The sequence below is a fragment of the Staurois parvus genome, unplaced genomic scaffold, assembly GCF_062004578.1.
Source record: "Staurois parvus isolate SC_StPar_1 unplaced genomic scaffold, SC_StPar_1.0 ptg003102l, whole genome shotgun sequence".
Lineage (NCBI taxonomy): Eukaryota > Metazoa > Chordata > Amphibia > Anura > Ranidae > Staurois > Staurois parvus.
Window position 1 is genome coordinate 16501 of NW_028320898.1, and position 22495 is coordinate 38995.

General features: G+C 56.7%; 2 protein-coding genes across 2 annotated transcripts in view; one reads left to right on the forward strand and one right to left on the reverse strand.

Moving 5' to 3' along the window:
- SLC16A13 (solute carrier family 16 member 13) overlaps positions 1-22002 on the forward strand; it is a 34981-nt gene extending 12979 nt beyond the window's left edge. Inside the window, exons 2-6 of the mRNA XM_089667215.1 lie at positions 1625-1700; positions 15625-15823; positions 17004-17147; positions 17610-18344; positions 21569-22002. Coding sequence (XP_089523341.1) covers positions 15646-15823; positions 17004-17147; positions 17610-18344; positions 21569-21744 — 1233 coding nt within the window. The 5' untranslated portion in view covers positions 1625-1700; positions 15625-15645 and the 3' untranslated portion in view covers positions 21745-22002. The remainder of the gene's footprint in view (positions 1-1624; positions 1701-15624; positions 15824-17003; positions 17148-17609; positions 18345-21568) is intronic.
- ACAP1 (ArfGAP with coiled-coil, ankyrin repeat and PH domains 1) overlaps positions 21303-22495 on the reverse strand; it is a 66730-nt gene continuing 65537 nt past the window's right edge. The window contains exon 22 of the mRNA XM_089667213.1: positions 21303-22145. Within this exon, the coding sequence (XP_089523339.1) occupies positions 22039-22145 (107 nt within the window). The 3' untranslated portion in view covers positions 21303-22038. The remainder of the gene's footprint in view (positions 22146-22495) is intronic.

The window sequence follows — 22495 nt, forward strand, 5'->3', positions numbered from 1 at the left end:
ATATATACACTGACACCGCACTGATATATACACTGACACCACACTGATATACACTGATATATACACTGACACCGCACTGATATACACTGACACCACACTGACACCGCACTGATATATACACTGATATACACTGACACCGCACTGATATACACTGACACCACACTGACACCGCACTGATATACACTGATATATACACGGACACCATACTGATATACACTGATATATACACTGACACCGCACTGCTATACACTGACACCGCACTGATATATACACTGATATATACACTGACACCATACTGACACCGCACTGATATACACTGATATATACACTGACACCGCACTGATATACACTGATATATACACTGACACCGCACTGATATACACTGCTATATACACTGACACCGCACTGCTATACACTGACACCGCACTGATATATACACTGATATATACACTGACACCATACTGACACCGCACTGATATACACTGATATACACTGACACCGCACTGATATACACTGATATATACACTGACACCGCACTGATATACACTGATATATACACTGACACTGCACTGATATACACTGATATATACACTGACACCGCACTGCTATACACTGACACCGCACTGCTATACACTGACACCGCACTGATATATACACTGATATATACACTGACACCATACTGACACCGCACTGATATACACTGATATACACTGACACCATACTGATATACACTGATATATACACTGACACCGCACTGATATACACTGATATATACACTGACACCATACTGATATACACTGACACCGCACTGATATATACACTGATATATACACTGACACCATACTGATATACACTGATACCGCACTGATATACACTGATATATACACTGACACCATACTGATATACACTGACACCGCACTGCTATACACTGACACCGCACTGATATATACACTGACACCGCACTGATATACACACTGATATATACACTGACACCATACTGACACCGCACTGATATATACACTGATATATACACTGACACCGCACTGCTATACACTGATACCGCACTGATATATACACTGACACCGCACTGATATACACTGATATATACACTGACACCGCACTGATATACACTGATATATACACTGACACCGCACTGATATACACTGATATACACTGACATTGCACTGATATATACACTGATATATACACTGACACCATACTGATATACACTGACACCGCACTGATATATACACTGATATATACACTGACACCGCACTGATATATACACTGACACCGCACTGATATATACACTGATATATACACTGACACCGCACTGCTATACACTGATATATACACTGACACCGCACTGCTATACACTGATATATACACTGATATATACACTGACACCGCACTGCTATACACTGATATATACACTGACACCGCACTGCTATACACTGACACCGCACTGCTATACACTGACACCGCACTGCTATACACTGACACCGCACTGCTATACACTGACACCGCACTGATATATACACTGACACCGCACTGACCTACACTGACACTCTGCATAGCTCCCCGGGTCACACTTGGCAGGCACTGACTCTCAGTGTTGTTTCAGGTCTCCTCTGGCATTTCATGGTCCAGCACTGTGATCGATGTGGGAGGAGCCATCACCAGGGATCATGTGACCAGAGGTGAGATGGGTCGGTTGTCTCCTCATACAGTCCTGGCCAGGAATCCTGCCCCTCCCCCCGTCAGACACGCCCCACTTCAATCACAACATCCATGCCATGACCAACGTTCAGCATCTCCTGATCACTTCCTGTATTGGTGACACAAAGAGCCAAATGTGACCCATCCCCCGCAGGACCCCAACATGGACAGAATTATTGGCACCCTCCATGGAGGAATCCCTGACTTCCTGGAACCATCAATGAGTTCCTTCCACCTCTCTCCTGGAATTGTGGATCGTTCTTCTTCCTCCAACTGCTCCGGGCCCCTCAGATTGGAAGGGTTCCTTTCCCCCGACTGCTCCGGGCCCCTCAGATTGGAAGGGTTCCTTTCCCCCGACTGCTCCGGGCCCCTCAGATTGGAAGGGTTCCTTTCCCCCGACTGCTCCGGGCCCTTCAGATTGGAAGGGTTCCTTTCCCCCGACTGCTCCGGGCCCCTCAGATTGGAAGGGTTCCTTTCCCCCGACTGCTCCGGGCCCCTCAGATTGGAAGGGTTCCTTTCCCCGACTGCTCCGGGCCCCTCAGATTGGAAGGGTTCCTTTCCCCCGACTGCTCCGGGCCCCTCAGATTGGAAGGGTTCCTTTCCCCCGACTGCTCCGGGCCCCTCAGATTGGAAGGGTTCCTTTCCCCCGACTGCTCCGGGCCCCTCAGATTGGAAGGGTTCCTTTCCCCCGACTGCTCCGGGCCCCTCAGATTGGAAGGGTTCCTTTCCCCCGACTGCTCCGGGCCCCTCAGATTGGAAGGGTTCCTTTCCCCCGACTGCTCCGGGCCCCTCAGATTGGAAGGGTTCCTTTCCCCCGACTGCTCCGGGCCCCTCAGATTGGAAGGGTTCCTTTCCCCCGACTGCTCCGGGCCCCTCAGATTGGAAGGGTTCCTTTCCCCCGACTGCTCCGGGCCCCTCAGATTGGAAGGGTTCCTTTCCCCCGACTGCTCCGGGCCCCTCAGATTGGAAGGGTTCCTTTCCCCCGACTGCTGGTCTGAGATCTCTCCACAGTGGGGTCCTCCTGGGTCTCCTCCCATATTTGTGTCAGCGGTGGGGTCCTCCTGGGTCTCCCCCCATATTTCTGTGTCAGCAGTGGGGTCCTCCTGGGTCTCCCACCATATTTCTGTCAGCAGTGGGGTCCTCCTGGGTCTCCTCCCATATTTCTGTCAGCGGTGGGGTCCTCCTGGGTCTCCCCCCATATTTCTGTGTCAGCGGTGGGGTCCTCCTGGGTCTCCCCCCATATTTCTGTGTCAGCGGTGGGGTCCTCCTGGGTCTCCCCCCATATTTCTGTGTCATCGGTGGGGTCCTCCTGGGTCTCCTCCCATATTTCTGTGTCAGCAGTGGGGTCCTCCTGGGTCTCCCACCATATTTCTGTGTCAGCGGTGGGGTCCTCCTGGGTCTCCTCCCATATTTCTGTGTCAGCAGTGGGGTCCTCCTGGGTCTCCCACCATATTTCTGTCAGTGGTGGGGTCCTCCTGGGTCTCCTCCTATATTTCTGTGTCATCGGTGGGGTCCTCCTGGGTCTCCTCCCATATTTCTGCGTCATCAGTGGGTCCTCCTGGGTCTCCTCCCATATTTCTGTCAGTGGTGGGGTCCTCCTGGGTCTCCTCCCATATTTCTGTGTCATCGGTGGGGTCCTCCTGGGTCTCCTCCCATATTTCTGTGTCAGCGGTGGGGTCCTCCTGGGTCTCCTCCCATATTTCTGTGTCAGCGGTGGGGTCCTCCTGGGTCTCCTCCCATATTTCTGTGTCAGCGGTGGGGTCCTCCTGGGTCTCCTCCCATATTTCTGTCAGTGGTGGGGTCCTCCTGGGTCTCCTCCCATATTTCTGTCAGTGGTGGGGTCCTCCTGGGTCTCCTCCCATATTTCTGTGTCAGCGGTGGGGTCCTCCCGGGTCTCCTCCCATATTTCTGTCAGTGGTGGGGTCCTCCTGGGTCTCCTCCCATATTTCTGTGTCATCGGTGGGGTCCTCCTGGGTCTCCTCCCATATTTCTGTCAGTGGTGGGGTCCTCCTGGGTCTCCTCCCATATTTCTGTCAGTGGTGGGGTCCTCCTGGGTCTCCTCCCATATTTCTGTGTCATCGGTGGGGTCCTCCTGGGTCTCCTCCCATATTTCTGTCAGTGGTGGGGTCCTCCTGGGTCTCCTCCCATATTTCTGTGTCATCAGTGGGGTCCTCCTGGGTCTCCTCCCATATTTCTGTCAGTGGTGGGGTCCTCCTGGGTCTCCTCCCATATTTCTGTGTCATCGGTGGGGTCCTCCTGGGTCTCCTCCCATATTTCTGTCAGTGGTGGGGTCCTCCTGGGTCTCCTCCCATATTTCTGTGTCATCAGTGGGGTCCTCCTGGGTCTCCTCCCATATTTCTGTGTCATCGGTGGGGTCCTCCTGGGTCTCCTCCCATATTTCTGTCAGTGGTGGGGTCCTCCTGGGTCTCCTCCCATATTTCTGTGTCATCAGTGGGGTCCTCCTGGGTCTCCTCCCATATTTCTGTCAGTGGTGGGGTCCTCCTGGGTCTCCTCCCATATTTCTGTGTCATCGGTGGGGTCCTCCTGGGTCTCCTCCCATATTTCTGTCAGTGGTGGGGTCCTCCTGGGTCTCCTCCCATATTTCTGTGTCATCGGTGGGGTCCTCCTGGGTCTCCTCCCATATTTCTGTCAGCGGTGGGGTCCTCCTGGGTCTCCTCCCATATTTCTGTGTCATCAGTGGGGTCCTCCTGGGTCTCCTCCCATATTTCTGTGTCATCGGTGGGGTCCTCCTGGGTCTCCTCCCATATTTCTGTCAGTGGTGGGGTCCTCCTGGGTCTCCTCCCATATTTCTGTGTCATCAGTGGGGTCCTCCTGGGTCTCCTCCCATATTTCTGTGTCATCGGTGGGGTCCTCCTGGGTCTCCTCCCATATTTCTGTCAGTGGTGGGGTCCTCCTGGGTCTCCTCCCATATTTCTGTGTCATCAGTGGGGTCCTCCTGGGTCTCCTCCCATATTTCTGTGTCATCAGTGGGGTCCTCCTGGGTCTCCTCCCATATTTCTGTCAGTGGTGGGGAGGAGGACGGCTTTGTTTACTAACAGTTCTCCTCCCTGTTGATTGGGGCGCAGAGCACAGCCATCCACAGCAGTGTGAGTACAGTGAAGCACACACATCCCGCCCCCTAATAACACCCCCGCCCCCTAGTAAAACACCCCGCCCCCTAGTACAACACACCCCCCCCCTAGTAAAACACCCCGCCCCCTAGTAAAACACACCCAGCACACATTGAACCCTTTGATAGGCCCAGATGTTACCCCCTCCCCCCCAGTGCCATTAGTACAGTGTCGGGGCTTTTTGTTGCACTGATCCCTGTACTGGTGTCACCGGGGATGTCAGTGACACCACGTCCCCCCCCCCCCCCAGTGTCAGAATGCCGCCCCAGTCCCGCTCTCAGTCGCTGATTGCCGCCATTACTAATATAAGAATACACAGATCGTCTCTCCCGCCATTCGCAGACGCCGTCACGGAATCCGATTCATTTCCTCGGATCGCGGAGTTTTCAGCAGAATTCATTTTGGCCGAATTTTATGAGGAAATTTAAATTTTTTATTTTTTTACGTTAAATGGCAGAAAGTCAAAAATGTTATTTTTTTCTCAAAATTGTTTATAGTACAAAAAATAAAAACCGCACCGAGGATCAAATACCAGAGAGAGATCTATTGGGGGGGGAAAGGACAGAAATGTCATCTGGGGGCGGCGCTGCATGACCGCGCAATTGTCAGTTATAGTAACACAGCAAATGGCCTGGTCAGGAACGGGGGGGGGGGGGGAATCCTCTGGGGGGGAGGGAATCCTTGGGAGAGAATGCTCGGGGGGGGGGGAATCCTCTGGGGGGGAGGGAATCCTTGGGAGAGAATGCTCTGGAAGGGGAGGGAATCCTCGGGGGGGGGGGGAATCCTTGGGGGGGGGGGAATCCTCTGGAGGGGGAAGGAATCCTTGGGGGGGAATCCTCTGGAGGGGGAGGGAATCCTCGGGGGGGATCCTCTGGAGGCGGAGGGAATCCTCGGGGGGGGGGGGGGAATCCTCTGGAGGGGGGAGGAATCCTCTGGAGGCGGAAGGGAATCCTCGGGGGGGGGGGGGGAAATCCTCTGGAGGGGGAGGGAATCCTCGGTGGGGGGGAATCCTCAGGGGGGGGAATCCTCTGGAGGGGGAGGGAATCCTCAGGGGGGGATCCTCTGGAGGGGCGGGAATCCTCTGGAGGGGGAGGGAATCCTCGGGGGGGGGGATCCTTTGGAGGGGCGGGAATCCTCTGGAGGGGGAGGGAATCCTTGGGAGAGAATGCTCGGGGGGGGGGGAATCCTCTGGGGGGGAGGGAATCCTTGGGAGAGAATGCTCTGGAAGGGGAGGGAATCCTCGGGGGGGGGGGGGAATCCTTGGGGGGGGGGGAATCCTCTGGAGGGGGAAGGAATCCTTGGGGGGGAATCCTCTGGAGGGGGAGGGAATCCTCGGGGGGGATCCTCTGGAGGCGGAGGGAATCCTCGGGGGGGGGGGGGAATCCTCTGGAGGGGGGAGGAATCCTCTGGAGGCGGAAGGGAATCCTCGGGGGGGGGGGGGGAAATCCTCTGGAGGGGGAGGGAATCCTCGGTGGGGGGGAATCCTCAGGGGGGGGAATCCTCTGGAGGGGGAGGGAATCCTCAGGGGGGGATCCTCTGGAGGGGCGGGAATCCTCTGGAGGGGGAGGGAATCCTCGGGGGGGGGGATCCTTTGGAGGGGCGGGAATCCTCTGGAGGGGGAGGGAATCCTCGGGGGAAGGGGGGATCCTCTGGAGGGGGCAGGGTTAATGACAAATTACAGGAGTGTTACAGACGTGGAATGCAATTATTTCTTCCCATTTTCAGAAGGTGCCGATAATTTTGTCCATTTTGGGGTGTTGCGGGGGATGGGTCAGATTTGGCTTTTTGTTTCTGCACTCTTTTGTGTCACCGATACAGACCAGAGAAGGGAACACGAGAACACAAGAACACAAGAACACGGGAACACAAGAACACGGGAACATTGGTCATGGCAGCGATTGTCTGGGTGACACGGGGCATTATTGGACAGAAATGGGGGAGGGGCAAGATTTGTGGCCATCACTGTAGGCAGTGTGCATAGAGTATTATTCTCTGGGGGAGGGGTTCTGGGCAACTGCTCACGGCTCCTAGAGGATGGTTCCCCAAGGGTTGGGGTATGAATCCTGCTCACGGCTCCTAGAGGATGGTTCCCCAAGGGGTGGGGTTTGAATCCTGCTCACGGCTCCTAGAGGATGGTTCCCCAAGGGTTGGGGTATGAATCCTTCTCACGGCTCCTAGAGGATGGTTCCCCAGGGGAAAGGTATGAATCCTGCTCACGGCTCCTAGAGGATGGTTCCCCAAGGGGTGGGGTTTGAATCCTGCTCACGGCTCCTAGAGGATGGTTCCCCAAGGGGTGGGGTTTGAATCCTGCTCACGGCTCCTAGAGGATGGTTCCCCAAGGGTTGGGGTTTGAATCCTGCTCACGGCTCCTAGAGGATGGTTCCCCAAGGGTTGGGGTTTGAATCCTGCTCACGGCTCCTAGAGGATGGTTCCCCAGGGGTGGGGTATGAATCCTGCTCACGGCTCCTAGAGGATGGTTCCCCACGGGAAAGGTATGAATCCTGCTCACGGCTCCTAGAGGATGGTTCCCCAGGGGAAAGGTATGAATCCTGCTCACGGCTCCTAGAGGATGGTTCCCCAGGGTTGGGGTATGAATCCTGCTCACGGCTCCTAGAGGATGGTTCCCCAAGGGGTGGGGTATGAATCCTGCTCACGGCTCCTAGAGGATGGTTCCGCAAGGGGTGGGGTATGAATCCTGCTCACGGCTCCTAGAGGATGGTTCCCCAAGGGGTGGGGTTTGAATCCTGCTCACGGCTCCTAGAGGATGGTTCCCCAAGGGGTGGGGTTTGAATCCTGCTCACGGCTCCTAGAGGATGGTTCCCCAAGGGTTGGGGTTTGAATCCTGCTCACGGCTCCTAGAGGATGGTTCCCCAAGGGTTGGGGTATGAATCCTGCTCACGGCTCCTAGAGGATGGTTCTCCAAGGGTTGGGGTTTGAATCCTGCTCACGGCTCCTAGAGGATGGTTCCCCAAGGGTTGGGGTATGAATCCTGCTCACGGCTCCTAGAGGATGGTTCCCCAAGGGTTGGGGTTTGAATCCTGCTCACGGCTCCTAGAGGATGGTTCCCCAAGGGTTGGGGTATGAATCCTGCTCACGGCTCCTAGAGGATGGTTCCCCAAGGGTTGGGGTATGAATCCTGCTCACGGCTCCTAGAGGATGGTTCCCCAGGGGTGGGGTATGAATCCTGCTCACGGCTCCTAGAGGATGGTTCCCCAAGGGGTGGGGTATGAATCCTGCTCACGGCTCCTAGAGGATGGTTCCCCAAGGGTTGGGGTTTGAATCCTGCTCACGGCTCCTAGAGGATGGTTCCCCAAGGGGTGGGGTATGAATCCTGCTCACGGCTCCTAGAGGATGGTTCCCCAAGGGTTGGGGTTTGAATCCTGCTCACGGCTCCTAGAGGATGGTTCCCCAAGGGGTGGGGTATGAATCCTGCTCACGGCTCCTAGAGGATGGTTCCCCAAGGGTTGGGGTTTGAATCCTGCTCACGGCTCCTAGAGGATGGTTCCCCAAGGGAAAGGTATGAATCCTGCTCACGGCTCCTAGAGGATGGTTCCCCAAGGGGTGGGGTATGAATCCTGCTCACGGCTCCTAGAGGATGGTTCCCCAAGGGAAAGGTATGAATCCTGCTCACGGCTCCTAGAGGATGGTTCCCCAAGGGGTGGGGTTTGAATCCTGCTCATGGCTCCTAGAGGATGGTTCCCCAAGGGGTGGGGTTTGAATCCTGCTCACGGCTCCTAGAGGATGGTTCCCCAAGGGAAAGGTTTGAATCCTGCTCACGGCTCCTAGAGGATGGTTCCCCAAGGGAAAGGTTTGAATCCTGCTCACGGCTCCTAGAGGATGGTTCCCCAAGGGTGGGGTTTGAATCCTGCTCACGGCTCCTAGAGGATGGTTCCCCAAGGGAAAGGTATGAATCCTTCTCACGGCTCCTAGAGGATGGTTCCCCAGGGGTGGGGTATGAATCCTGCTCACGGCTCCTAGAGGATGGTTCCCCAGGGGAAAGGTATGAATCCTGCTCACGGCTCCTAGAGGATGGTTCCCCAAGGGGTGGGGTTTGAATCCTGCTCACGGCTCCTAGAGGATGGTTCTCCAAGGGTTGGGGTATGAATCCTGCTCACGGCTCCTAGAGGATGGTTCCCCAAGGGTTGGGGTTTGAATCCTGCTCACGGCTCCTAGAGGATGGTTCCCCAAGGGAAAGGTATGAATCCTGCTCACGGCTCCTAGAGGATGGTTCCCCAGGGGTGGGGTTTGAATCCTGCTCACGGCTCCTAGAGGATGGTTCCCCAAGGGAAAGGTATGAATCCTTCTCACGGCTCCTAGAGGATGGTTCCCCAAGGGTTGGGGTTTGAATCCTGCTCACGGCTCCTAGAGGATGGTTCCCCAGGGGTAGGGTATGAATCCTGCTCACGGCTCCTAGAGGATGGTTCCCCAAGGGTTGGGGTTTGAATCCTGCTCACGGCTCCTAGAGGATGGTTCCCCAAGGGTTGGGGTATGAATCCTGCTCACGGCTCCTAGAGGATGGTTCCCCAAGGGTTGGGGTTCGAATCCTGCTCACGGCTCCTAGAGGATGGTTCCCCAGGGGTGGGGTATGAATCCTGCTCACGGCTCCTAGAGGATGGTTCCCCAAGGGTTGGGGTTTGAATCCTGCTCACGGCTCCTAGAGGATGGTTCCCCAAGGGTTGGGGTTTGAATCCTTCTCACGGCTCCTAGAGGATGGTTCCCCAAGGGTTGGGGTTTGAATCCTGCTCACGGCTCCTAGAGGATGGTTCCCCAAGGGAAAGGTATGAATCCTTCTCACGGCTCCTAGAGGATGGTTCCCCAAGGGTTGGGGTTTGAATCCTGCTCACGGCTCCTAGAGGATGGTTCCCCAGGGTTGGGGTTTGAATCCTGCTCACGGCTCCTAGAGGATGGTTCCCCAGGGGTGGGGGATGAATCCTGCTCACGGCTCCTAGAGGATGGTTCCCCAGGGGAAAGGTATGAATCCTGCTCACGGCTCCTAGAGGATGGTTCCCCAAGGGGTGGGGTTTGAATCCTGCTCACGGCTCCTAGAGGATGGTTCCCCAAGGGAAAGGTATGAATCCTGCTCACGGCTCCTAGAGGATGGTTCCCCAAGGGGTGGGGTTTGAATCCTGCTCACGGCTCCTAGAGGATGGTTCCCCAAGGGAAAGGTATGAATCCTGCTTACGGCTCCTAGAGGATGGTTCCCCAAGGGTTGGGGTTTGAATCCTGCTCACGGCTCCTAGAGGATGGTTCCCCAGGGGTGGGGTATGAATCCTGCTCACGGCTCCTAGAGGATGGTTCCCCAGGGGTGGGGTATGAATCCTGCTCACGGCTCCTAGAGGATGGTTCCCCAAGGGGTGGGGTATGAATCCTGCTCACGGCTCCTAGAGGATGGTTCCCCAAGGGTTGGGATTTGAATCCTGCTCACGGCTCCTAGAGGATGGTTCCCCAGGGTTGGGGTTTGAATCCTGCTCACGGCTCCTAGAGGATGGTTCCCCAGGGTTGGGGTTTGAATCCTGCTCACGGCTCCTAGAGGATGGTTCCCCAAGGGTTGGGGTTTGAATCCTTCTCACGGCTCCTAGAGGATGGTTCCCCAAGGGTTGGGGTTTGAATCCTGCTCACGGCTCCTAGAGGATGGTTCCCCAGGGGGTGGGGTATGAATCCTGCTCACGGCTCCTAGAGGATGGTTCTCCAAGGGGTGGGGTATGAATCCTGCTCACGGCTCCTAGAGGATGGTTCTCCAAGGGGTGGGGTATGAATCCTGCTCACGGCTCCTAGAGGATGGTTCCCCAAGGGTTGGGGTTTGAATCCTGCTCACGGCTCCTAGAGGATGGTTCCCCAGGGGTGGGGTATGAATCCTGCTCACGGCTCCTAGAGGATGGTTCCCCAGGGGTGGGGTATGAATCCTGCTCACGGCTCCTAGAGGATGGTTCCCCAAGGGGTGGGGTATGAATCCTGCTCACGGCTCCTAGAGGATGGTTCCCCAAGGGGTGGGGTATGAATCCTGCTCACGGCTCCTAGAGGATGGTTCCCCAGGGGTGGGGTATGAATCCTGCTCACGGCTCCTAGAGGATGGTTCCCCAAGGGTTGGGATATGAATCCTGCTCACGGCTCCTAGAGGATGGTTCCCCAGGGGTGGGGTATGAATCCTGCTCACGGCTCCTAGAGGATGGTTCCCCAAGGGTTGGGGTTTGAATCCTGCTCACGGCTCCTAGAGGATGGTTCCCCAAGGGTTGGGGTTTGAATCCTGCTCACGGCTCCTAGAGGATGGTTCCCCAAGGGAAAGGTATGAATCCTGCTCACGGCTCCTAGAGGATGGTTCCCCAAGGGAAAGGTATGAATCCTGCTCACGGCTCCTAGAGGATGGTTCCCCAAGGGTTGGGGTTTGAATCCTGCTCACGGCTCCTAGAGGATGGTTCCCCAAGGGTTGGGGTATGAATCCTGCTCACGGCTCCTAGAGGATGGTTCCCCAAGGGGTGGGGTATGAATCCTGCTCACGGCTCCTAGAGGATGGTTCCCCAAGGGGTGGGGTATGAATCCTGCTCACGGCTCCTAGAGGATGGTTCCCCAAGGGGTGGGGTTTGAATCCTGCTCACGGCTCCTAGAGGATGGTTCCCCAAGGGAAAGGTATGAATCCTGCTCACGGCTCCTAGAGGATGGTTCCCCAGGGGTGGGGTTTGAATCCTGCTCACGGCTCCTAGAGGATGGTTCCCCAGGGGTGGGGTATGAATCCTGCTCACGGCTCCTAGAGGATGGTTCCCCAAGGGTTGGGGTTTGAATCCTGCTCACGGCTCCTAGAGGATGGTTCCCCAAGGGTTGGGGTTTGAATCCTTCTCACGGCTCCTAGAGGATGGTTCCCCAAGGGTTGGGGTTTGAATCCTGCTCACGGCTCCTAGAGGATGGTTCCCCAAGGGAAAGGTATGAATCCTTCTCACGGCTCCTAGAGGATGGTTCCCCAAGGGTTGGGGTTTGAATCCTGCTCACGGCTCCTAGAGGATGGTTCCCCAGGGTTGGGGTTTGAATCCTGCTCACGGCTCCTAGAGGATGGTTCCCCAGGGGTGGGGGATGAATCCTGCTCACGGCTCCTAGAGGATGGTTCCCCAGGGGAAAGGTATGAATCCTGCTCACGGCTCCTAGAGGATGGTTCCCCAAGGGGTGGGGTTTGAATCCTGCTCACGGCTCCTAGAGGATGGTTCCCCAAGGGAAAGGTATGAATCCTGCTCACGGCTCCTAGAGGATGGTTCCCCAAGGGAAAGGTTTGAATCCTGCTCACGGCTCCTAGAGGATGGTTCCCCAAGGGGTGGGGTTTGAATCCTGCTCACGGCTCCTAGAGGATGGTTCCCCAAGGGAAAGGTATGAATCCTGCTTACGGCTCCTAGAGGATGGTTCCCCAGGGGTGGGGTATGAATCCTGCTCACGGCTCCTAGAGGATGGTTCCCCAAGGGGTGGGGTATGAATCCTGCTCACGGCTCCTAGAGGATGGTTCCCCAAGGGTTGGGATTTGAATCCTGCTCACGGCTCCTAGAGGATGGTTCCCCAGGGTTGGGGTTTGAATCCTGCTCACGGCTCCTAGAGGATGGTTCCCCAAGGGTTGGGGTTTGAATCCTTCTCACGGCTCCTAGAGGATGGTTCCCCAAGGGTTGGGGTTTGAATCCTGCTCACGGCTCCTAGAGGATGGTTCCCCAGGGGGTGGGGTATGAATCCTGCTCACGGCTCCTAGAGGATGGTTCTCCAAGGGGTGGGGTATGAATCCTGCTCACGGCTCCTAGAGGATGGTTCTCCAAGGGGTGGGGTATGAATCCTGCTCACGGCTCCTAGAGGATGGTTCCCCAAGGGTTGGGGTTTGAATCCTGCTCACGGCTCCTAGAGGATGGTTCCCCAGGGGTGGGGTATGAATCCTGCTCACGGCTCCTAGAGGATGGTTCCCCAGGGGTGGGGTATGAATCCTGCTCACGGCTCCTAGAGGATGGTTCCCCAAGGGGTGGGGTATGAATCCTGCTCACGGCTCCTAGAGGATGGTTCCCCAAGGGGTGGGGTATGAATCCTGCTCACGGCTCCTAGAGGATGGTTCCCCAGGGGTGGGGTATGAATCCTGCTCACGGCTCCTAGAGGATGGTTCCCCAAGGGTTGGGATATGAATCCTGCTCACGGCTCCTAGAGGATGGTTCCCCAGGGGTGGGGTATGAATCCTGCTCACGGCTCCTAGAGGATGGTTCCCCAAGGGTTGGGGTTTGAATCCTGCTCACGGCTCCTAGAGGATGGTTCCCCAAGGGTTGGGGTTTGAATCCTGCTCACGGCTCCTAGAGGATGGTTCCCCAAGGGAAAGGTATGAATCCTGCTCACGGCTCCTAGAGGATGGTTCCCCAAGGGAAAGGTATGAATCCTGCTCACGGCTCCTAGAGGATGGTTCCCCAAGGGTTGGGGTATGAATCCTGCTCACGGCTCCTAGAGGATGGTTCCCCAAGGGTTGGGGTATGAATCCTGCTCACGGCTCCTAGAGGATGGTTCCCCAAGGGTTGGGGTATGAATCCTGCTCACGGCTCCTAGAGGATGGTTCCCCAAGGGGTGGGGTTTGAATCCTGCTCACGGCTCCTAGAGGATGGTTCCCCAAGGGTTGGGGTATGAATCCTGCTCACGGCTCCTAGAGGATGGTTCCCCAAGGGTTGGGGTATGAATCCTGCTCACGGCTCCTAGAGGATGGTTCCCCAAGGGTTGGGGTATGAATCCTGCTCACGGCTCCTAGAGGATGGTTCCCCAAGGGTTGGGGTATGAATCCTGCTCACGGCTCCTAGAGGATGGTTCCCCAAGGGGTGGGGTATGAATCCTGCTCACGGCTCCTAGAGGATGGTTCCCCAAGGGGAAAGGTATGAATCCTGCTCTGTATAACCCTACCCTGATTCCTACACCCCACCTGACTCCCGCTCCCGGCTCCCTATACCCCACCTGACCCCCGCGGTCTGCTCTGTATAACCCTACCCTGCCTGACATGCCCACCCTGCTCCCTACACCGTCTTGTACCCACCTGGATCCATACACCCCTACTCTGCTCTGTACGCCCCACCCCCGTACCCACCTGACTCCCTACGCCCCACCCCCGTACCCACCTGACTCTCTACGCCCCACCCCCGTACCCACCTGACTCTCTACGCCCCACCCCCGTACCCACCTGACTCTCTACGCCCCACCCCCGTACCCACCTGACTCCCTACGCCCCACCCCCGTACCCACCTGACTCCGTACGCCCCTCCCCCGTACCCACCTGACTCCGTACGTTCCACCCCCGTACCCACCTGACTCCGTACGCCCCACCCCCGTACCCACCTGACTCCGTACAACCATACCCTGCTCTGTACACCCTCATCTGTACCCACCTGATTCCATACACCTCCACCCACCTGGATCTGTACACCCCACCCCCACCCACGTAACTCCATCCAGTATGGTGAACACTTGAGGCCCAGTGTCGGTTATCAGTAATCTGTATTATTTCCTCTCCCCTCCAGGTAACCCATCCATCTGCCAGTATGGCGGACACATGGGGTGTGGTGTCAGTTAGCAGTTACCTGTGTTTTTCCTCTCCCCTCCAGATCAGACATCCATCTCCCGGTATGGCGGACACATGGGGTGTGGTGTCAGTTAGCAGTTACCTGTGTTTTTTCCTCTCCCCTCCAGATCAGACATCCATCTCCCGGTATGGCGGACACATGGGGTGTGGTGTCAGTTAGCAGTTACCTGTGTTTTTTCCTCTCCCCTCCAGATCATACATCCATCTCCCGGTATGGCGGACACATGGGGTGTGGTGTCAGTTAGCAGTTACCTGTGTTTTTTCCTCTCCCCTCCAGATCATACATCCATCTCCCGGTATGGCGGACACATGGGGTGTGGTGTCAGTTAGCAGTTACCTGTGTTTTTTCCTCTCCCCTCCAGATCATACATCCATCTCCCGGTATGGCGGACACATGGGGTGTGGTGTCAGTTAGCAGTTACCTGTGTTTTTTCCTCTCCCCTCCAGATCAGACATCCATCTCCCGGTATGGCGGACACATGGGGTGTGGTGTCAGTTAGCAGTTACCTGTGTTTTTTCCTCTCCCCTCCAGATCAGACATCCATCTCCCGGTATGGCGGACACATGGGGTGTGGTGTCAGTTAGCAGTTACCTGTGTTTTTTCCTCTCCCCTCCAGATCATACATCCATCTCCCGGTATGGCGGACACATGGGGTGTGGTGTCAGTTAGCAGTTACCTGTGTTTTTTCCTCTCCCCTCCAGATCAGACATCCCTCTCCCGGTATGGCGGACACATGGGGTGTGGTGTCAGTTAGCAGTTACCTGTGTTTTTTCCTCTCCCCTCCAGATCATACATCCATCTCCCGGTATGGCGGACACATGGGGTGTGGTGTCAGTTAGCAGTTACCTGTGTTTTTTCCTCTCCCCTCCAGATCAGACATCCATCTCCCGGTATGGCGGACACATGGGGTGTGGTGTCAGTTAGCAGTTACCTGTGTTTTTTCCTCTCCCCTCCAGATCAGACATCCCTCTCCCGGTATGGCGGACACATGGGGTGTGGTGTCAGTTAGCAGTTACCTGTGTTTTTTCCTCTCCCCTCCAGATCATACATCCATCTCCCGGTATGGCGGACACATGGGGTGTGGTGTCAGTTAGCAGTTACCTGTGTTTTTTCCTCTCCCCTCCAGATCAGACATCCATCTCCCGGTATGGCGGACACATGGGGTGTGGTGTCAGTTAGCAGTTACCTGTGTTTTTTCCTCTCCCCTCCAGATCAGACATCCATCTCCCGGTATGGCGGACACATGGGGTGTGGTGTTGCTACTGTCCTGCTTTCTCCAAGCCGGACTTGTTTTCGGAACGCTGCGATCATTTGGGATTTTCTTCCCGGAATTTGTGGAGTATTTTGAATCCGCTGCCAGCAGTGTTTCCTGGGTGACATCATGTGCGGTGGCCGTGCAGCAACTGATGAGTAAGTGCCTGATCCCTCTGTATAACACGCAGTGCCTGATCCCTCTGTATAACACGCAGTGCCTGATCCCTCTGTATAACACGCAGTGCCTGATCCTTATGTATAACACGCAGTGCCTGATCCCTCTGTATAACACGCAGTGCCTGATCCCTCTGTATAACACGCAGTGCCTGATCCTTCTGTATAACACGCAGTGCCTAAACCCTCTGTATAACACGCAGTGCCTAAACCCTCTGTATAACACGCAGTGCCTAAACCCTCTGTATAACACGCAGTGCCTGATCCCTCTGTATAACACGCAGTGCCTGATCCCTCTGTATAACACGCAGTGCCTGATCCCTCTGTATAACACGCAGTGCCTGATCCCTCTGTATTACCTTCAGTGCCTAAACCCTCTGTATAACACGCAGTGCCTGATCCCTCTGTATTACACGCAGTGCCCGATCCCTCTGTATTACACGCGTAGTGCCTGATTCCTCTGTATTACACATGCAGTGCCTGATTCCTCTGTATTACACGCAGTGCCTGATCCCTCTGTATTACACGCGTAGTGCCTGATTCCTCTGTGTTACACGCGTAGTGCCTGATTCCTCTGTATTACACATGCAGTGCCTGATCCCTCTGTATAACACGCAGTGCCTGATCCCTCTGTATAACACGCAGTGCCTGATCCCTCTGTGTTACAGGCAGTGCCTGATCCCTCTGTGTTACAGGCAGTGCCTGATCCCTCTGTATTACACGCGTAGTGCCTGATCCCTCTGTATTACACGCGTAGTGCCTGATCCCTCTGTATTACACGCGTAGTGCCTGATTCCTCTGTATTACATGTAGTGCCTGATCCCTCTGTATTACACGCGTAGTGCCTGATCCCTCTGTATTACACATGTAGTGCCTGATCCCTCTGTATTACACATGTAGTGCCTGATTCCCCTGTATTACACACGGTGCCTGATCCCTCTGTATTACACATGTAGTGCCTGATCCCTCTGTATTACACATGTAGTGCCTGATCCCTCTGTATTACACATGTAGTGCCTGATCCCTCTGTATTACACATGTAGTGCCTGATCCCTCTGTATTACACGCGTAGTGCCTGATCCCTCTGTATTACACGCAGTGCCTGATTCCTCTGTATTACACACGGTGCATGATCCCTAATGACAAGACTTTCCTGTTCCAGGCCCCCTGGGCTGTGCTCTGGCCCTCCGGTTTGGATATCGGTGGGTCGTCTCTGTGGGCGGATTTCTCTCTTCTCTGGGGATGTTTTTGGCCTCTTTCTGCACTGACCTCTACCAGCTCTACCTCAGTATTGGAGTCGTGTCAGGTATGTGATCCCACCAGCCACCATTATGAATGGATGAGACTTGGGAGGGCGGGGCTTCTGTACATCTCACTTCCCAGAATGGGAACCCCATGTCACCCTGCAGGGGGAGGGGCAGCCTTATTGTGCATTCCTGGGTCACCCTGCAGGGGGAGGGCAGACTCGTACCTCCTTCCTGAGTCACCCTGCAGGGGGAGGGCAGACTCGTACCTCCTTCCTGAGTCACCCTGCAGGGGGAGGGCAGACCCGTACCTCCTTCCTGAGTCACCCTGCAGGGGGAGGGCAGACCCGTACCTCCTTCCTGAGTCACCCTGCAGGGGGAGGGCAGACTCGTACCTCCTTCCTGAGTCACCCTGCAGGGGGAGGGCAGACTCGTACCTCCTTCCTGAGTCACCCTGCAGGGGGGGGGCAGTATATTGTGAGGGTGATGTTGCTCGGGGTAACTCTGTCTCTTATTCTCCGCAGGGCTTGGATGGGCGCTGATCTTCTCGCCCTCAATGGCAGCTGTGACCTCATATTTTTCAGGCCGGCGTACTCTGGCCACAGGATTTGTGCTGACGGGTTGTGGGGTGTTCTCCTTCGCCCTGACACCCCTTCTGCAGTATCTGGTGGAGACATACTCTTGGCGGGGCGCTATGCTCCTCCTGTCGGGTGTCACTCTTCATTCAGTGCCTTGTGGGGCCCTTCTGCGTCCGGCAGGGGGGGATCCTCAACATCACCAGCGCTCTTTTTTGTGGGGGTGGGAACTTCTCTGTGATTGGCCCTTCCTACGGTATTGTCTGGCCATCACACTGATCAATGCTGCGTACTTTGTGCCGTACGTTCACCTGGTCGCCCACATGCGGGTGAAAGAAGTTGGGGAACGCCATGCGGCCATCTTAATGTCCCTAGTGGGCATTGCAGATGTTTTTGGACGTTTGATTGCTGGTTGGCTGGCGGATCTCACCCCAAAACGTATCCTGCTCCACCTCAGCTTCTGGACTGGATCGGCCGGACTGGTTCTGGGGCTCCTCCCCCTGGCATGGAATGAGGTGGGGATGGGAATGGCTGCGGTGGTGTTTGGATTTTGTGCTGGAGCCCTGACCCCCGGCGTCTTCTCATGCCTGCCATGGGTGGTGGGAACTGAGAAGGTTCTTCCTGCAATCGGACTGCTGCAGATGGTGGAGAGCGTTGGGGGACTGCTGGGACCGCCCATCTCAGGTGAGACCGCTTCTGTACATTGCTTTATGGCAGTGCTGCAAACACCAATACCAGCTCTTATTTATAGAGTGTAATACACAGTGCAGGCTCACCATATTACCTGAATCATTCCCTCCTCAGAAGGTAGAAAACCCAGCTAATAACCCAGAAAAAGGCAAAGCAGAGACTGCTGGAGAGGATCAGAGATGGAGCAGAGGCTGGTAGAGGGGATCAGAGATGGAGCAGAGGCTGGTAGAGGGGATCAGAGATGGAGCAGAGACTGGTAGAGGGGATCAGAGATAGAACAGAGACTGGTAGAAGGGATCAGAGATGGAGCAGAGACTGGTAGAGGGGAGTAGAGACTGGTAGAGGGGATCAGAGATGGAGCAGAGACTGGTAGAGGGGATCAGAGATGGAACAGAGACTGGTAGAGGGGATCAGAGATGGAGCAGAGACTGGTAGAGGGGACCAGAGACGGAGCAGAGACTGGTAGAGGGGACCAGAGACGGGGCAGAGACTGGTAGAGGGGACCAGAGACGGGGCAGAGACTGGTAGAGGGGACCAGAGACGGAACAGAGACTGGTAGAGGGGACCAGAGACGGAGCAGAGACTGGTAGAGGGGATCAGAGACGGGGCAGAGACTGGTAGAGGGGACCAGAGACGGGGCAGAGACTGGTAGAGGGGAGCAGAGACGGGGCAGAGACTGGTAGAGGGGAGCAGAGACGGGGCAGAGACTGGTAGAGGGGAGCAGAGACGGGGCAGAGACTGGTAGAGGGGAGCAGAGACGGGGCAGAGACTGGTAGAGGGGAGCAGAGACGGGGCAGAGACTGGTAGAGGGGAGCAGAGACGGGGCAGAGACTGGTAGAGGGGAGCAGAGACGGGGCAGAGACTGGTAGAGGGGATCAGAGACGGAGCAGAGACTGGTAGAGGGGATCAGAGACGGAACAGAGACTGGTAGAGGGGATCAGAGACGGAACAGAGACTGGTAGAGGGGATCAGAGACGGAACAGAGACTGGTAGAGGGGATCAGAGACGGAGCAGAGACTGGTAGAGGGGATCAGAGACGGGGCAGAGACTGGTAGAGGGGACCAGAGACGGAACAGAGACTGGTAGAGGGGATCAGAGACGGAGCAGAGACTGGTAGAGGGGACCAGAGACGGAACAGAGACTGGTAGAGGGGATCAGAGACGGAGCAGAGACTGGTAGAGGGGATCAGAGACGGAACAGAGACTGGTAGAGGGGATCAGAGACGGAGCAGAGACTGGTAGAGGGGACCAGAGACGGAACAGAGACTGGTAGAGGGGATCAGAGACGGAACAGAGACTGGTAGAGGGGATCAGAGACGGGGCAGAGACTGGTAGAGGGGACCAGAGACGGGGCAGAGACTGGTAGAGGGGACCAGAGACGGGGCAGAGACTGGTAGAGGGGACCAGAGACGGGGCAGAGACTGGTAGAGGGGACCAGAGACGGGGCAGAGACTGGTAGAGGGGGGCAGAGACTGGTAGAGGGGAGCAGAGACGGGGCAGAGACTGGTAGAGGGGAGCAGAGACTGGTAGAGGGGAGCAAAGATGGAGCAGAGACTGGTAGAGGGGATCAGAGATGGAGCAGAGACTGGTGGAGGGGAGTAGAGACTGGTAGAGGAGATCAGAGATGAGGCAGAGACTGGTAGAGGGGACCAGAGATGGGGCAGAGACCGTCAGGTGGGACCGGAGACGGGGTGCAGGGTGTCGGAGAGGACCGGAGACGGGGCAGAGGGGACCGGAGACGGGGCGGAGGGTATCGGGAGGGGGACCGGAGAGTGTCGGGGGGGAGGGGGACCGGAGGCGGGACGGAGAGTGTCGGAGGGGGGAGGGACTGGACACGGGGCGGAGAGTGTCGGGAGGGGGACCGGAGATGGGACGGAGAGTGTCGGGGGGGGGGGACGGAGATGGGACGGAGAGTGTCGGGGGGGAGGGGGACCGGAGGCGGGACGGAGAGTGACGGAGGGGACCGGAGACGGGACGGAGAGTGTCGGGGGGGGGAGGGGGACTGGAGACGGGACGGAGAGTGTCGGGGGGGGGGGGAGGGGGACCGGAGACGGGACGGAGAGTGTCGGGGGGGGGAGGGGGACCGGAGACGGGACGGAGAGTGTCGGGGGGGGAGGGGGACCGGAGACGGGACGGAGAGTGTCGGGGGGGGGGGGGGGGGAGGGGGACCGGAGACGGGACGGAGAGTGTTGGGGGGGAGGGGGACCGGAGACGGGACGGAGAGTGTCGGGGGGGGGGGGGGGGGGAGGGGGACCGGAGACGGGACGGAGAGTGTTGGGGGGGGGGGACCGGAGACGGAGAGTGTCGGGGGGGAGGGGGACTGGAGACGGGGGGGAGAGTGTCGGAGGGGACCGGAGACGGGACGGAGAGTGTCGGGGGGGAGGGGGACCGGAGACGGGACGGAGAGTGTTGGGTGTTGGGGGGGGGGGTGAGGGGGACCGGAGACGGGACGGAGAGTGTCGGGGGGGGGGAGGGGGACCGGAGACGGGACGGAGAGTGTTGGGGGGGGGGGGGACCGGAGACAGGACGGAGAGTGTCGGGGGGGAGGGGGACTGGAGACGGGGGGGAGAGTGTCGGAGGGGACCGGAGACGGGACGGAGAGTGTCGGGGGGGAGGGGGACCGGAGACGGGACGGAGAGTGTTGGGGGGGGGGTGAGGGGGACCGGAGACGGGACGGAGAGTGTCGGGGGGGGGGGGGAGGGGAGGGGGACCGGAGACGGGACGGAGAGTGTCGGGGGGGGGGGGAGGGGAGGGGGACTGGAGACGGGACGGAGAGTGTCGGGGGGGAGGGGGACTGGAGACGGGACGGAGAGTGTCGGGGGGGGGGTGAGGGGGACCGGAGACGGGGGGGGGGACCGGAGACGGGACGGAGAGTGTCGGAGGGGACCGGAGATGGGGCGGAGACTGTTGGAAAGGACCATAGCGCCATGATGGGCAAATGATCGGTACACAGTTGTTTGTCATGACGCATTTATTGCAGCATAAAATATTCCATTTTGGGGTGACATCACTCCTTTGCGATGATGTCATGGTAATTCTCCGCCTCTCCACTCCTTTGTGATGATGTCATGGTAATTCTCCGCCTCTCTCACTCCTCCCCGATGATGTCATGGTAATTCTCCGCCTCTCTCACTCCTCCGCGATGATGTCATGGTAATTCTCCGCCTCTCTCACTCCTCCATGATGATGTCATGGTAATTCTCCTCCTCTCTCCCATAGGGTGGCTCCGGGATTGGTCGGGGGATTTCTCGCTCTCCTTCATAATCTGTGGCCTCCTCCTACTCCTCGGAGCCATCATCATCCTCACCCTTCCGGAGTCCTCTGCAGGACCGACCAATCAGAGACCAGAAATCAAAGCCATCAGATTCACATACCAAATGCCAAAGACCATCTGATGTCGGCCAATGGTACGAGCTGGCCAGAGCAGAGGGCAGAGCAGCCATTGGCAGTGGAATATAAGTGCGGAGCCAATCTTCCGCCACATGTAATGTCTTCATCTGTAGAGCATCTGTGCCTTAATACAGCCAACATGGAAGAACAGACTAAAGTACCACGCCTAGAAAATGACAGCTCCTCCCCCTCCACTGTGACATCATCACACACCACTGACACTGTGCTATGACGTCATCAATAAAATGGCTATTTATTAGAAAGCAGTGTCCAGTTCATTGAGCTGGGGGGAGGGGAGCTCACAGAGTGCTCAGGCGCAGATCGTAGGATCTCCGAGCCAACTTCTCCGGGGAATCCGACGCCATCAGAGAGAAATCCCGGAATATATCCGTGTACGTCTCGTCTCCTGTGTGTGAGAGAAGCCCCAATCAGGTATTGGTACACGTTACTGGTAAAGGGGGCACCCTTGCGTCTACCCCCACCTACTCTTGTATATATCCCACAGGGCAGCCCTCGACTTTCTCAGACAGTATTTTCATATGACAGTTCCCGGGTTCTGGAGGGCCGGGGCATTGAAGATGCCGATGGTAGGGGTGGCTGCATTGTATTGGGACTTTACAGAGATCTCAGCCCTGGAGGCCCCAAGAGAAGAACATTTGACTCTACTAAACACCGTCCTTCATAGAGGAGACTCTCCTGGTGATGCTACACACTTAAATCCTCCACCCCCCCATCCCTCTCCCACCACCCAATGCC